Source organism: Myxocyprinus asiaticus, chromosome 35 (assembly GCF_019703515.2).
Source record: "Myxocyprinus asiaticus isolate MX2 ecotype Aquarium Trade chromosome 35, UBuf_Myxa_2, whole genome shotgun sequence".
NCBI classification, from domain to species: domain Eukaryota; kingdom Metazoa; phylum Chordata; class Actinopteri; order Cypriniformes; family Catostomidae; genus Myxocyprinus; species Myxocyprinus asiaticus.
Window position 1 is genome coordinate 16,093,736 of NC_059378.1, and position 15,535 is coordinate 16,109,270.

General features: G+C 41.2%; 1 protein-coding gene across 1 annotated transcript in view; it reads right to left on the reverse strand.

Annotated features, from left to right (window-relative positions):
- The window catches only part of LOC127425860 (inactive N-acetylated-alpha-linked acidic dipeptidase-like protein 2), a 492,025-nt gene that overhangs the window by 243,838 nt on the left and 232,652 nt on the right, over window positions 1-15,535 (reverse strand). Inside the window, exons 4-5 of the mRNA XM_051672151.1 lie at window positions 9,143-9,266; window positions 1,537-1,700 (exon numbers count right to left, since the gene is read on the reverse strand). Of these exons, the coding sequence (XP_051528111.1) occupies window positions 1,537-1,700; window positions 9,143-9,266 (288 nt within the window). The remainder of the gene's footprint in view (window positions 1-1,536; window positions 1,701-9,142; window positions 9,267-15,535) is intronic.

The following is a 15,535-nucleotide window of genomic DNA, read 5'->3' on the forward strand; positions in this document are numbered from 1 at the left end:
GGGCTCTCAAGATCGAACCCCTAGTGTCACTACATCGACACAACGTCGAGTGAGTGACAGACAGGGAACCAGCTTTTCCCAAAGGGTACACATACTTTTTGCCACTAGCACCACCGAAAGGATTTGCAAAACTGAACATTTGTTTTCAAACAGCCTTCAGAAATGCCTTAATTGTCTGCCGAGTGAACAGACATAGAGCTATACTGAAGAGGGAACAGGCACGAAACATCTGCTAAGACATCTGTTTGCAGTCTCCATCGTGCCCTGACTTGATGGCCTGCTATAAGCCCATGCTATCACTTCAGTAATGACACGTCCCAGTGATCCTGGCTGCAGCAAGCCAGGGTCAGCCAGGGTTGCGCTAAGGTCTTCTGTCATGGGCAGCACTCCTAAATATAGTAGTCTCAATTCAGCACCATGGACAGCAGCAATGCTTGTTTGTAAGAACACATGCACACCAAAAACAAACTTTGTAAGGTGCTGAGTCAAAAAAAATAATACTATCAAAAACAAAAACTCACACACTTAATGCTCCAACAATAATTTTAATCCAAAACCATGTGGTTAACGTTTCACATGGTTTTGGATTCAAATTATTGTTGGAACAGTGAGTGTGCAAGTTTTTTGTTTTTGATAATACTGTGTACACAAAACAGAGAATCTTAGCATGTAGAAATGTGTTTCATACCTGGGGTCTCAGAGCCCAGACGTAATGTAATATATATACAGAATATTTTTTTTTTTTCAATGGAGGCTGCTTGAAGTATGTTATCAAGGTTTTTTTTTTTTTTTTTTTTTTTTTTTTTTACTTTCTTTTCCTTCTTTTTTATAATAAAGTTTTCTAAACATTAGGGAAAAAAAATATGTAAAAACCTGATGCATCAATGTTTTTTAAGCTATTGAAGCAGCAAAAAAAATAAATAAAAAATAAATTTAAGGACCAAGGACAGAGATTTTATCAGACTAACTTTTAGATGCACAGTCTAGATGTCATAACTCTAGTTATGGCCATTTGTTTCATCATTTCAGAAATATATTCTGAAATGGAATGTTGTTAATTAGTAAATAAGTAGTCCAAGTTCATTATGTCATAAACATCCAACAATTGTAGTCATATTTCTCTCATTCACTGTTCCTTGATGTGATTTTATCTTTTTTTGCAAAAATTAATAGCATAATCAAAATTATTTGCCTTGAAAGTAAAGCTGGACCACCAAATTACTAAAGATATGAGACATTCTTTAATAAATTCATATTCTGAAAGATTAATCTATGAATGACTTCACTGTGAAAAGGAAAATATTTTATTGATTTCTGAATTATACTTCTTAACCAATTAAATGAGTTTGCAATCTACCTGTCAAACAAACTGATGCAAAACAAAGATCACTTTCTCTCCACATTCCTAATTGTGCTGCCCTGGTCTCAGAGGACCATACCTCCATTAGACTCATAGATTACATTCTGAATATCAGTCTATATAAAAAGATTTTTAGCAAGACATGTCAAAGTACAAAGGAAGTTGCAGAAACATACCGCTCCTGGGGAGTTCTTGAAAAGAGGGGTTCCCACCTGGGTTCAGAGTCACCCCAAATGTCTTATTCCCAAAGGGGCTGTCACAGGGATCCACATACAAAAGAGAACCACCAAACCCAATCTCTGCCAGGAGAGAGAGCTGTGGAGATAGAAATGAGCAAACTCTTAAGGCACAAATAACACGAACTATACACTCTTAACATATAACAATGTAGACAAGTGAAATAGACAATCAGTGGCCCTAATTTATTTATTTATTTTTTTAACACTCTTGGACACTTAACTCACACTTAATGTAGCTGTATTATAATTCTTTTTTGTTGTTGTTGTTGTTTGTTTGATTTCTCAAAACTAACTTTTTCTTTTTTTTTTTTTAATTACTTTTGACCAACTGGTCAAGTCAGTTCCCCTTCACATGTATTTTACCCGAGTAATCACAGGTGTAGTTTATCTCATTAACTATGGATATGTTACACTATGTTTGGTGACCAGAAAGTGTCCAACTACTTCTTGTCTTAACTTTGTTGGGTGCCCAAGGCTTATCGATGCGCGAGAGCAACGAAGGCAATCCCGCCTGGACCGAAACTACAGAAGGTCTACTGTGGCACAAGTCACTGAAAATTTCAATGATGGCTATAGGAGAAATGTTTCACAACACACAGTGCATCGCATCCTGCTGCGTATGGGGCTGTGTAGCCACAGATCGGTCAGAGTGCCCATGATGACCCCTGTACAGTCGAAAGCGCCTACAATGGGCACGTGAGTGTCAGAACTGGACTTTGGAGCACTGGAAGAAGGTTGCCTGGTCCGATGAGTCACGTTTTCTTTTACATCACGTGGACGGCCGTGTATGTGTGTGCCAATTACCTGGGGAAGTGATGGCACCAGGATGCACTGTGGGAAGACGACAAGCCTGTGGAGGGAGTGTGATGCTCTGGACAATGTCCTGCGGGGAAAACATGGATCCGGCCATTCATGTGGATGTCAATTTGACACGTGCCACCTACCTAAACATCGCTGCAGACCAGGTACACCCCTTCATGGCAATGGTATTCCCCTGATGGCAGTGGCCTCTTACATGATCAGGATAATGTGCCCTTCCACACTACACACATTGTTCAGGAATTGTTTGAGGAATATAATGAAGAGTTCAAGGTGTTGCCATGGCCTCCAAATTCCCCTGATCTCAATCCGATTGAGCTGGACCAACCGAGTCCGATCCATGGCGGCTCCACCTCGCAATTTACAGGACTTGAAGGATCTGCTGCTAATGTCTTGGTGCCAGATACAACAGGACACCTTCAGGGATCTTGCAGAGTCCATGCCTCGGCAGGTCGGCGCTGTTTTGGCGGCACGAGGAGGACCAACTGTTTTGGCTCATCTGTGTATCTATTGTTTTGAAATATGAAATTCTTGTTGTGAAATGTTTTTTCTCAGAAGGGGTGCTGAGAAGTGCTATTTTCCTTTAAAATAAAGGACACTTCATGTGATATATTTGTTTTTAATAATTCACTGACATTCATAATTATTTTTATTTTTTTGTTTTGTTTATCTCAACCTTCTTCCTGGAGGCCCTCCTACATGCACATACTGTGCTTTTATCATAAATAAAGTGCAATCTATATAGTTTGTGTGAATCAAAGTGTCTGGTTGACACCGTGGGAGGACAATAAAAAATTATAAGTAATGAGTCTACCCATGCAATTTCAGTATTGGTTTGTGTCGGAGTGTGTGTTTTGGAATACGAGAGCCAGGAGCACTGAGCCATTCTGCTGTTGAGAGCTTCCAACAACTCAACCAAATGGCCAATCCACATTGTCTCACACCAAAGCTCAATAAATCTAAAATATAACATGGTCTACGTTACGGTGTAACATTAATGTGTTTCACTAATATTCTGATTTGTGTGTGCCATCACAATTTAAAACGTGTTTACGTTTTAGATGTTGTCAATAAAAAAAAAAAGGTCTGTTTGCTAGAACAACACTTTGTGTAAGCATACTTAAGAATATCAATGAGTTCATGTTGAAATCAATGATCTCTATGTAAATAAACTTAAACTGCATTCTTACTTCTTAGGGGTAAAGACATTTGTATAATCTGAGTGACTGTTCAAAGGTCCCCTTTTGCCTTGAATGTCTAGTCAACAATCCCACTCTGACCGCTAATGGTGCCGTATGCACAGCGGCAAGTCATTTATGTTGATCGTGCCAGCCGTGCCAGTGGTTAGACTTTGTGTCAAGCAGACAGGCACATTTGATGTGAAGGCAGATGCACCATTGGGTGATGTGTAAATGAAACTCCCTAGCACCTGACGTCCATATGAAAAGCCAGCCAGAACCCTCTCCCTGGGATAAAGATAAACAAGCATGTAATAGGCTGAAAATGAAGCTTGGAAACCTTTTTCATTTACAATTAGTGTGGGTTGGTTAAGTGCTCGCGGAACAGATGTGTTTTAAAAAATAATAAAGTAGTTTTAATGTTCAAAAATATTCTTTAATATGACTGAATCAACCTGACTACATTAGGTTAAACCAAACAAATTAATTTTAAAGGATCCGATCAGGAAGAAAACCATTTTAAAGGGATAGTTTACCCAAAAATAAACATTCCGTCCAAAGTGGTTCTTCTGTGGGCTTTCTTCCAAAAATAATAAGAAAAAATGCTTGGCAGAATTACAACCTAAGTCTTCATTCTTTATCATATCTTTTTCATATCTTTATCTTTATACTTTGAATGAAAAATAAAATAAAAATAAAAAATATAAAGAAAGCGGATGACTGAAGCTGTCATTCTGCTTAACATGTCATTTTGTGTTCCACACAACACAAGGTTTGAAACAACATGACAGTAAGTAAATTTTGACAGAACTGCATGTTATGACTTTTAGTCTAACTAATTCCATCAAGACGTATTGAAACATTGCATACCATGGTAAAACCATAATGTTGGTCTAAAACTAATGCTTATTTGGTCCATATATCTATAGATTCTGCCCATATATCTAAATATACTTTCAAGTATTGCTTCAAGAGGTAATTTTGAGGTGTGACATTAGCATTATTTCAGTAGAAAGGCTCCATTTTTAGCTGTTGTTGATTTACTCAGGGGAAGCATGTACAAAAAATACAGTAAATGTTTGTACTCCTAATATATTTCCATTTCTCCCCTTTCAGGGCAGGACAGAAACTTTCCAGCACCCTGGGGAAATCTTCTGGGGAAAGTAGGGAGAACAGAATAGCAAATACTGTAGAAAGACTAAAACATAAACAAGACAACGATATTGGTGTCAAACACACACACACACACACACACACACACACACACACACACACACACACACACACAGCAAATCTTTCATTACAGAGCATTTTAAGGTGAAAACAATCTTTTTTTTTTTTTTTTTGCAATTCCATTTGGTGACCAAGTGGCACAGCAATTACACATTTTAGCTTTAAGGTAGCCTTATCCCCATTAAAAGCACAGGTTTAAATGTGAGAGCATTTTTCAGACAATTTTCCTATAACCTAGGGCCTGCTAACAAGAAAGTACCTGGAAGTAAATATTGTTATTGTATTTTTATTTTATTTATTTATTTTATTTTATTGTTTCATGCTGAAAAGCATAACAACATGAGTTATAATTCTTGATTTATTGTGAAAGGATATGCAGACATGTACACAATAAAACTCCCAAAAACATATACAATTGTTAATACCAAAAACATAGTCAAATGTGTTTGTTTATTTGTGCTATGATCTACTTTTCATGCAGTGCAGGAGCATATTTTGCAACAGAGATGGTAGATTAGGGTCTCAGATCAAAAGAGCCATCATTCTCTGGGCTAATTGTCTGAGGAGGAGCAGTCAAAAAGCTTGATCCTCGCAGACTAAGCATAAGCACTCACTTTAAAGAAAATCAATAACTCTTCCCAAGCAAATGACAGCTAAGAGTGCAGGCACAGGGCTAGAATTCAAATCAAGAGTCTGTTAGTCCCAAAGGTCAGACAATATTACCTTAATCAATACAGTCAGAACAACTGAAACTATTATAGAAAAAAATAAAAAAAATACTGCAAGTAATAATAATAAGAAATAATAATAAAAAAACATAGGGAGTAACGTGCTTCTCTTTTGAACTCTATAAGGCAGGCATCCCACTAGTTGAATTTTCAGCCAAAACTGAGTCATAAGCTTAATTTAAGTAGTTGCTGGACAGCTTCGTATTGATTATCTGATGCATTGCCATCCGTGATAGGGAATCGAAGAAAAATGTAAGTTGTTTAATCTATCACCCCTCTTCCATTCTTAATCACTGAGTGTGACAGACCCTTCGACAGAAGAGGGTGCGATTTCAGCAAAACAATCAGAGGGTGTGGTACCACCACCAAAATCAAGACTTTTGGTCAGCTAGTGGGATTTTGCCTCAACAGAGTATTTTTTTTAAGTCTTTGTTAGAACCTTGCCAATGTCTCATATCTTTCATCAAGTTTGTGTGTTAATTATGCTATTTGAATGAGACGAGATATTGTAACATTGTTAAAGGTGGCAAGCACCTATACAGATTTCACTGATGATTTATTTAAATGAATTCTATGAGGAATTCACTGTTGCACTGTAAGTCATGGACACTTCATGTATTGCATCGCTATGTTCATGTTAAGACATGCAAAATTCAACCAGAAGTTATTTAAAATTTTAAATGTAATATCAAAAGACCTTTCTTTGTGTTCACTTTCTAAAGGCTATTATTCCTGCGTCCTTGAAGATGGGATGTACATTGAGTATTTCACAGCAGAAATGTGGAGCCCCAGATCTCTGGAACTGTACTTATGAGGCATCTGAATTCATTACAAATCTAATGAAAAGCTGAAATCTTATGAAAAATTAAAACATACTTTTATAACCATATCCTGCTTTAATTAATGGGCTTTTAAATATGCTTTAAATGACATGAATTTCTTTGGGATTAAAAATAGTACATACATTTTGAAGATGTCACTATAATAATACTGTATATTAAGAGTAAAACTATAAATATTTCATCTCTCTAATGCACTGTAATAATGGATCAGGTTGAACATTCCTCAAAAGAGAACAACTTATTGAGCAATGAAAGTCATAAAGACAACAAAGCCAACATGTGTCTTTCCTTAAGTCAGCGGTTGATAGTACATCACCCATCACCTGGGTCTTACCCACTAATAAATATCAATTACAGAGAACTCTGTTACAGTATTGACAGAAAAAAAAAAAAAAAAAAAAAGCTAAAATCAATCAATCACCTCTGTTTAAAGTAATGGTCTTGGCGGAGGTTTTCAGAGATGGGTTCACATTGTAAGTAATGGTAAAATATATGACTTTACAACATTTGTTTACTCATTAATCACAACGATTTCCCAAACAGCTGCACAGTAATTTAATTATGTAACCTGATTAAATTTATGTCATGATTAAAAGCAACTTAAATAATCATGGAGACTTAAGTCAATCAAATGTAATCATTAATGAGTGACTAGCATCTATTTAAATGGTTTAATGCATCCTCTTACAATGAATGAGAATGTCAGAAAAATGTTGATGATTACTTTGTAGTACAGTCAAAGTACAGTGATTCTTTTGTGATATATATATATATATATATATATATATATATATATATATATATATATATATATATATATATATATATATATAGGCACATAATAATGCAAAACTCAATTACAGTGCCTGCAAGACAGTTAGTTAGTAAGTTAGTAAGGATAGTTTTATACCTTCCTGATAATTTGGGCTCAATGTACGGACTCTATTCAAACTTTTGTTGATTGTTTTGTTTTGTTGATAATTACAGATGTGTTATTATTATTATTAGGGGTTCAAGAACGAAGTGCTAGAAACACTATTGTTTTTGCTCAGATTTTTTTTATTAGGAGTTCAAACATGAAGTGCTAGAAACCCTGTTGTTTTTGCTCAGATTTGTATTATTATTATTATTATTATTATTATCCACGACCTTAAAACAGATCGTGGAGCCCAAACCATAAGGCGTAGAGACATGAAACTTGGTCAGAAGGTAGTACTCACTGTCGCTACTCAGGCACAAAGTCTCGCCCCGATTGGCCAGACGGTGGTTCTATAGTGAGCAAAAAATTTTATTTCGAAAAATGGCCATAACGTTTTAACCATTTGTCTTATATCAATGGAATCTGTGGCTCAAGATGAAGAAAATGTATGTCTCCAATTTCATTTCTGCCATGAGGTAGGTTTTTTGAAAAACCTACTTTTGCGAACTAGTCCTAGGCCATTCGTCTGATCAGGTCCAAAACAATGCCAAACGATTCTATGGAGTGTCAATATCAATAATGATTTTAAAAAGTTTGAACTTATTCACGTTAGCTACGATACATGAAAACATAGGAAGTAGGCATGGCCACTTTTTCGTAAATGGCTATAACTCTAGAACGAAATGAGATATCTTCACTAAAATTGACATACTTGTGTATAGGCTCTGAGGACGCACAAAAAAATATGCGTCGTTTTTCCACTTGGTGTCGCTATAACAGGGAAAACCATGGCTGTAACTATGGAACCATTGGTCTGACTGACTTCAAACTTTGCAAGCAGTGTCTTTGTCTCAGGTGCCATCAATATATATGAGGACATTTCAAGCTTTCAGCTTTCAGCAGCTATTAGACAAGGTTAACAAAGGTCAATTGGAATGAAACTCAGTGGAGCTATTTGACTCTTGGCCTAAGAGGTCTGTGCAAAGTTTAAAAAAATCTAATATCACTATTTTTGTGCGTGTTAACAGTTGTATATAACACAGTGTTTTAAAAAAACACAAGCAATTCATTTCAGATGATAGCTCTTCTCATTCTGAACAACTTTGCCTCAAGAACCAATGATGTCCGTCAAACCATTCGTTAAATATTTGAGATTACGTAAAAAATCTACTTTTGTGAACTAGTCCTAGGTTTTTCACTCAGTCCCAACCAAACAAGTGCCACAAGATTCTCTGGAGTCTATTTATGAGTAATTATTTATTTTTTTTAAATGTACTTTTGATTTTACGTGTCAACGGCATGCAAAATATAAGTAGTTGACTTAGTCACTGCTACTTCAACAGCTATAACTCTTAAACGGAATGAGATATTGTCACGGAATTTGGCACACTTATATAAGGGCTCATTCTGAGGACAAATGTATAAAGAAATGGGGCTCGGCCACTTGGTGGCACTATAACAATGACAAAATTATAGTGGATGTAACAACATTACTGTTTTTCCAATTGAGTTGACATTTTGTATGCAATTTGTGCATTGTCTTTGTTGCATAATGTTTGAGAAATGCCTAATATAGTCCAGAACATAGCCTTAAAGGCCCTGCGGTGCTGTTGCTTGTTGCCCGATAATTGCTTATTATTATTATTATTATTATTATTATTATTATTATTATCTTACTCAGTTTTTAATGTCATTGGGAAAACTAGTTTATTATTCTTACTCCATAGGCAAAACAATAAGTGAACTGATACATAAGTAGCACATAATTAAACATACTGAGCTCATATTGGCTAATATACAGTATATATATTAAAAAGAAAATACCTTGTAAAGCAAAGGTGCAAAGGTGCTTGTCCGAGCTTCAGTAGTGCTATTTTACTGGTCACATTTGTTCTAGCTTGGACTCGTCTCAAATCCTCTGGGCTCCCATACTGAACGCCCACCACTTCTGCATTTACATTTTAAAATGGAACAAGGTAGTGTCAGATTGACCCCTCTCGCTGTCTAGGTGTGAAGAACAACAAGCCTCAGATTTGTAACTTTGTGCCACTTTGTAACTTTCCCCACAAAGCTTGTTGTCACATTCATTACATATAGCATTACAAGACTAAAAACAAAGTGAATATCTCAAGATGTGTATAATGGGGGACAAGTACATATGTTAGCCAGCTATGAATCATGCACCAATACAGCATTGGTGTCAGAGCACTGAAATAATTCAAAACAAATTCATGGCAGATGGGGGTCGTGGCATCCCTTTGTCATTATTACTTTTAAACCAGAATCCAGTTTGTTATTTAAAGTAAAGCAAGTATGGCTGGCTGATGACATGGGGTCAAATGAAATGCTATTTAAGGCCTGGCGACACAACATGGGAATATAGCTGAGCTCAATTTATTTTTCATTGGGCCTGGGGGATATTAAACATGATTACAGGCAGTAGAGTACATCTCGTTGATATCGAGAAACTATGAGACCATTGAAAGGTGAGATTTATCAATAATGTCTGCATTTGCATTATAAAAGTGCTCTGTCTAACCCCAAAGAAGAGGCAAAACATTTGGAATGAATTATATGTACTTAGAAGTTGTCATTAAGGTAATGAAATTAACGAGGGCATGCATTTCAGAGAACACATCGCTCCTCTAGACGAATGTTGGCTCCTTTCACAAGTCATCTCACCCCGGCGGCTCGAAAGAGCTAGAGGAAAATAACAATTGTTTTCACATCTATGTGAATGAGGAGCAGAAAGAAATATCCACTCTGTAATTAAACATTATTTTGAGAAGAATGTTAAATACCACCCTTATTATGCAGAGCCATTAGAGGCCACACAGAGAGTGGAGACATGTCCTCTATGAACAAAAACTCTTCACTTTAATCCTCAATTCATTTTTTAATTTGCATTCCACAACTAGATGCAGTAATGCATTATTAGAGTGAAGAACTCTTTACATTTCAAAGGAATATAAAGTGCTCTCCTTCTGTCCATCTGATTGCACTTATTGTAAATATCCATGTAAGATTACATTTATAACCATGTTAACACACTAGCTTTATCTTTGTCAGGGTGTTGAAGAAACATTTCATCACTGTATAACTTTACATTTTTATATAACACAATCAATGTTAAATGAGTACAAATGATCACTCTCAACAGCTCAAGCATCAAAAAGTAATCACCATGGCACCAATTGAAATGAACTGGGCCTCATGCAAGACACCAAAGTATGTGGTGATTTTTGATCACACTTCACTTAAGGTGTATGTGATTATTAATATCAGATGGCCCCTTCCTCCATCCTCGGGGCACCAGCTAAGGAGTTTCACCTTAACAGTAAAAGAATGATCCAAATGGACCATTCAATAAATAAAAATGTTGTAAATTGGAGGGAGTTGGTCATCTGAATAATCTGAAGGATTCATGAGATTCGGCCTAACCCTTTATAGATCTTCTGTATCATCAACACAAAGAACACACAGTTGTAATAAAATGAGTTTTATTTACAAAAAGATAAACAAGAATAACTAATAAAAACTACAAAATGGTACTAATATGCTAAAGGTTATAATAAATAAATTGGTAAATACAGTGCATAAGATGGAAAAAATGCAAGTGGTTGAACTGTGTTGGGCCTCATGTATTCAGATAGAAGACAAAGGCAGGCCTAACACAGTCGTAAAACCTAACTGAGGCCCACATACAAAGTCATAAATCTTACTGATAAAAACTGCGCCAAAATCAAACAAAGGGAGTACAAAACAGACTACAAATCCCATGAAGCCTTGCTCACTAAAGGATCGAACTCTCAACTCCTATTGGATGAGGCACACAACAGAACGGCCCTCAACCATGACGTCATCAGGAGTAGAAATAACTCTGAGATGCTTCTCGCCTCCTCCTTCCACTGAGAAGTGTTACACTGGTGCCGAAACCCTGGAAAAAGTTTGAAGATGGATGGAATTCGCCCCGTAGAGTCCTCCCAGTTGGCTGAGATCTTCCAAGCCCTCGCTGGCTTGCATCGGAGCCACCAGCAATCCCTGCTTGAGCTCCAGCAAGATCAAGACCGCCGGTTTGTGGAGCTCATGCGTGCTCAAGCAGAGGACTGACAGGCGATCCGGAGCCTCCTCATCCAGGACCCCGGACACCCACACACCCTTACCCCCGCCTGCGTTACAGAAGATGGGGGCGGCGGACAACCCAGAGGCATTCCTGGATCTCTTCGAGCACACCGCCGAGATCTGGGGCTGGCTGCTCGGCCAGTGGGTGGCCCAACTCATACCGCTGCTGTCCGGGGAAGCCCAGCTCGTGGCTCAAAAACTACCAGCGACGAGCCTCCTGGCTTACGGAGACTTAAAGAAAGACATCCTGCAACGGGTTGGTCGGAGTCCGGAAGAAAGTCGTCAACTCTTCCGGAGCCTGAAGCTGGAGAGCTCCGACTGCCCGTTTGCCTTCGCCCAATGGCTCCGCGACGCCTGCCGAAGATGGTTGCTAGCGGGGGACCGCGGCATCGACAGGATCATCGACCAGGTGGTACTGCAGCACTTAATACATCAACTGCCAAAAGGGACAGCGGAGTGGGTCCAGTGCCACCGCCCGGTGTCGCTGGAGGAAGCCATCCAGCTTGCGGAGGACCACATGGCGGCGATTCCGAGGGCGGAAGAGCCCTCCCACTCTCTCTCTCTTCCCCCTGTCTCATTCCCCTCCCCTATCTCCTCTCGTTCTGCTCTCTCTCCAGGTCTCGTTCCTGATCCACGCAGACGAGGAGGACTTCAGCCACTGAGACTAGTTCCCCGGGTGTGGGAGCCGACACCTTCCCCTATCCCGATGCCCTGCCGCTCTCCCCCTCAGGGGGGGGGCACCCGCCGACCCAAGTGCGGGCATAGCACCTGGGCCAGCCTGCTGGAGGTGTGGGGACCCGGACCACATCCGGGATCAGTGCCCTCTGATGGAGCTGGGGACGGTGGTGCGGGTCTCTGACCTCCCCCAGGCTGCCCCCGACCAAGCCGGAGCGTACCGGATACTGGTAAGTGTCAAGGGGGGTATTCACCAAGCGTTGGTGGACACCAGAAGTAATCAAACCACTATCCACCAATGCTTGGTTCAACCCGAGGCATTGGACACAACTAAAACGGTGAGGGTGAAATGTGTGCACGGGGATATTCACAAGTATCCGATGGTGACCCTGACGATTAAATTCCGGGGAAAAAGCATAGAGTGGAGGCCGCGGTTAGTTCCTGCCTCACCCATCTGCTGATTTTGGGGACTGATTGGCCTGATTTTAGAGTTTTATTAAAGGGAATTTGTGCGGATGGGTCCTGTATGAAGTTAGGGAGATGTGCAATGTGCGATGCTCTGGCAGGAGAGGCGGAGCCAGGGCCGTCCTCGACAGCTCCACATCATAATGATGAGAGAGGGGGAGAGGCTGCAGCCCCTCCTCTTCTCAGGGAATTCCCTGAGGGGGATTTCCCTTTGGAGCAGTCACGAGACGAAACCCTCAAACACGCATTCGACCAAGTGATAGTCATCGATGGTCAACAACTCCAGCCAGACATCGCCCTTTCATACCCCTATTTTGCGATTATAAATGAGCGGTTGTATAGAGTGACACAGGACGCTCAGACTAAAGAGGATACAACCCAACTTTTGATTCCACGGAGCCATTGGGAAATGGTTTTCCAGGAGGCTCATTATAATCCCATGGTGGGTCACTTAGGAGAAAGGAAAACACTGAACCGTCTAATAGCCCGTTTCTATTGGCCGGGAATTGGCGGCGATGTCCGCAGGTGGTGTGCGGCATGCCGCGAATGCCAGCTGGTTAACCCACCGGCCACCCCAAAAGCGCAATTGCGCACTCTTCCTTTGATCGAGGTCCCCTTTGAGAGAATTGGAATGGACCTCGTCGGGCCATTAGAACGGTCAGCACGTGGACATCGCTTTGTATTGGTCCTAGTGGACTATGCAAAGCGATATCCGGAAGCAGTGCCTCTTCGCAACATCTCAGCAAGCAGTGTTGCGGAGGCACTCTTCAACTTAATCTCCCGGGTGGGGATTCTGGAAGAAATCCTCACCGATCAGGGCACAACGTTTATGTCACGGACTCTACGTGAACTGTACGAGTTGTTGAGTATTAAATCGATTCGCACCAGCGTATACCATCCTCAAACGGTTGGCCTGGTGGAACGATTTAACAAAACCCTCAAAAACATGATTCGTAAGTTCGTGCACGACGATGCTAAAAATTGGGATAAATGGCTCGACCCCCTCTTTTTTGCAGTACGAGAGGTTCCGCAAGCCTCCACTGGCTTCTCCCCATTCGAGCTGCTGTATGGGCGATGCCCACGCGGTATGCTTGATGTATTGCGAGAGGCCTGGGAGGAGGGACCTTCAAAGAGTAAAAATGAAATTCAATACGTTCTTGATCTTAGAGCAAAACTCCACACTTTGGGGCAGCTAACACTGGAGAATTTGCTCCAAGCTCAAGAACGACAGCGCCAACTGGATGACAGGGGAACTTAGCTAAGGGAATTTGCACCGGGAGATAAAGTGCTTGTATTGCTTCCCACATCGAGCTCTAAATTACTCGGCAAGTGACAAGGACCCTTTGATGTCACACAACGAGTGGGAGATCTCGATTATGAGGTTAAACTAACCGATAGAGGGGGCACACATCAAAAATATAACACCTCAATCTCCTGAAATTGTGGAGGGAGGCGGTCCCCGTGACGTTGGCTATGGTAGTTCCCGAGAAGGCGGAGCTCAGACCGGAGGTGAGTTCAAAACATAAACAGTTCACCCCGATCACTTGCGGAGACCACCTCTCACCGAGTCAACTCGCGGAGGTTGCTAGGTTGCAACAGGAGTTTGCGGATGTGTTCTCCTCTCTACCAGGATGTACAAACCTCATCCATCACCACATCGAGACTGAGCCGGGGGTCATGCTACGTAGCCGCCCCTATCGATTACCCGAACACAAGAAGAAAATCGTTCGGGAAGAATTGGATGCAATGCTCTATATGGGGGTAATAGAAGAATCCCACAGCAATTGGTCCAGCCCAGTTGTTCTAGTGCCTAAGAGCGATGGGTCTGCACGGTTCTGTGTGGATTATAGGAAAGTCAACGCGGTGTCTAAATTTGATGCATATCCAATGCCTCGCATTGATGAGTTGCTCGATCAGTTGGGCACTGCTCGATTTTATTCAACATTGGATTTGACGAAGGGTTATTGGCAGATCCCCTTGATACCAATTTCCAGTGAAAAAACCGCCTTCTCCATACCGTTTGGATTACACCAATTTGTGATACTTCCGTTCGGTTTGTTTGGAGCCCAGGCTACGTTTCAGCGTCTCATGGACCGAATCCTCAGACCGTATTCAGCTTACGCCACTGCCTATTTAGATGAAATCATCATTTATAGCAATGATTGGCAGCGGCACATGCAACATCTGAGGGCGGTTCTGAGATCGCTGCGCCGAGCGGGACTCACAGCGAACCCAAAGAAGTGCGCGATTTGGCGGGTGGAGGTACGGTATCTGGGGTTCCACTTGGGCCATGGGCAGGTGCATCCCCAAATTGACAAGACTATTACGACCTGCCCGAGTCCCAAGACCAAAAAGCGGGTGAGACAGTTCCTGGGGCTGGCTGGCTATTATAGAAGGTTCATGCCTAATTATTCGGATGTCACCAGCCCGCTGACTGATCTCACTACAAAGGGAGCTCCAGACCCGGTCCAGTGGACGGAGCAGTGTCAGCGGGCGTTCACGCAAGTTAAAGTCGCACTTTGCAGGGGGGCACTTTTACAGTCACTTGACTTCTCTCTCCCTTTTGTTTTACAGACAGATGCTTCAGACAGGGAGCTGGGGGCCATACTCTCACAGGTGGTGGAAGGGGAGGAGCGCCCGGTGCTGTACATTAGCCGTAATCTCTCGTTGAGGGAAACTAAGTACAGCACCGTGGAAAAGGAGTGTCTCGCCATCAAGTGGGCGGTCCTCACTCTCCGATACTACCTGTTGGGGCGGGCCTTCACCCTCTGTTCCGATCATGCCCCACTCCAGTGGCTCCACCGCATGAAAGATACCAATGCCCAGATCACCCGTTGGTATCTGGCTCTTCAGCCGTTTAAGTTCAAGGTGGTCCACAGACCAGGAGCGCAGATGGCTGTCGCCGACTTCCTTTCCAGGAATGGGGGGGAGTGGTAGGCAGGCCGGATGCTGCCC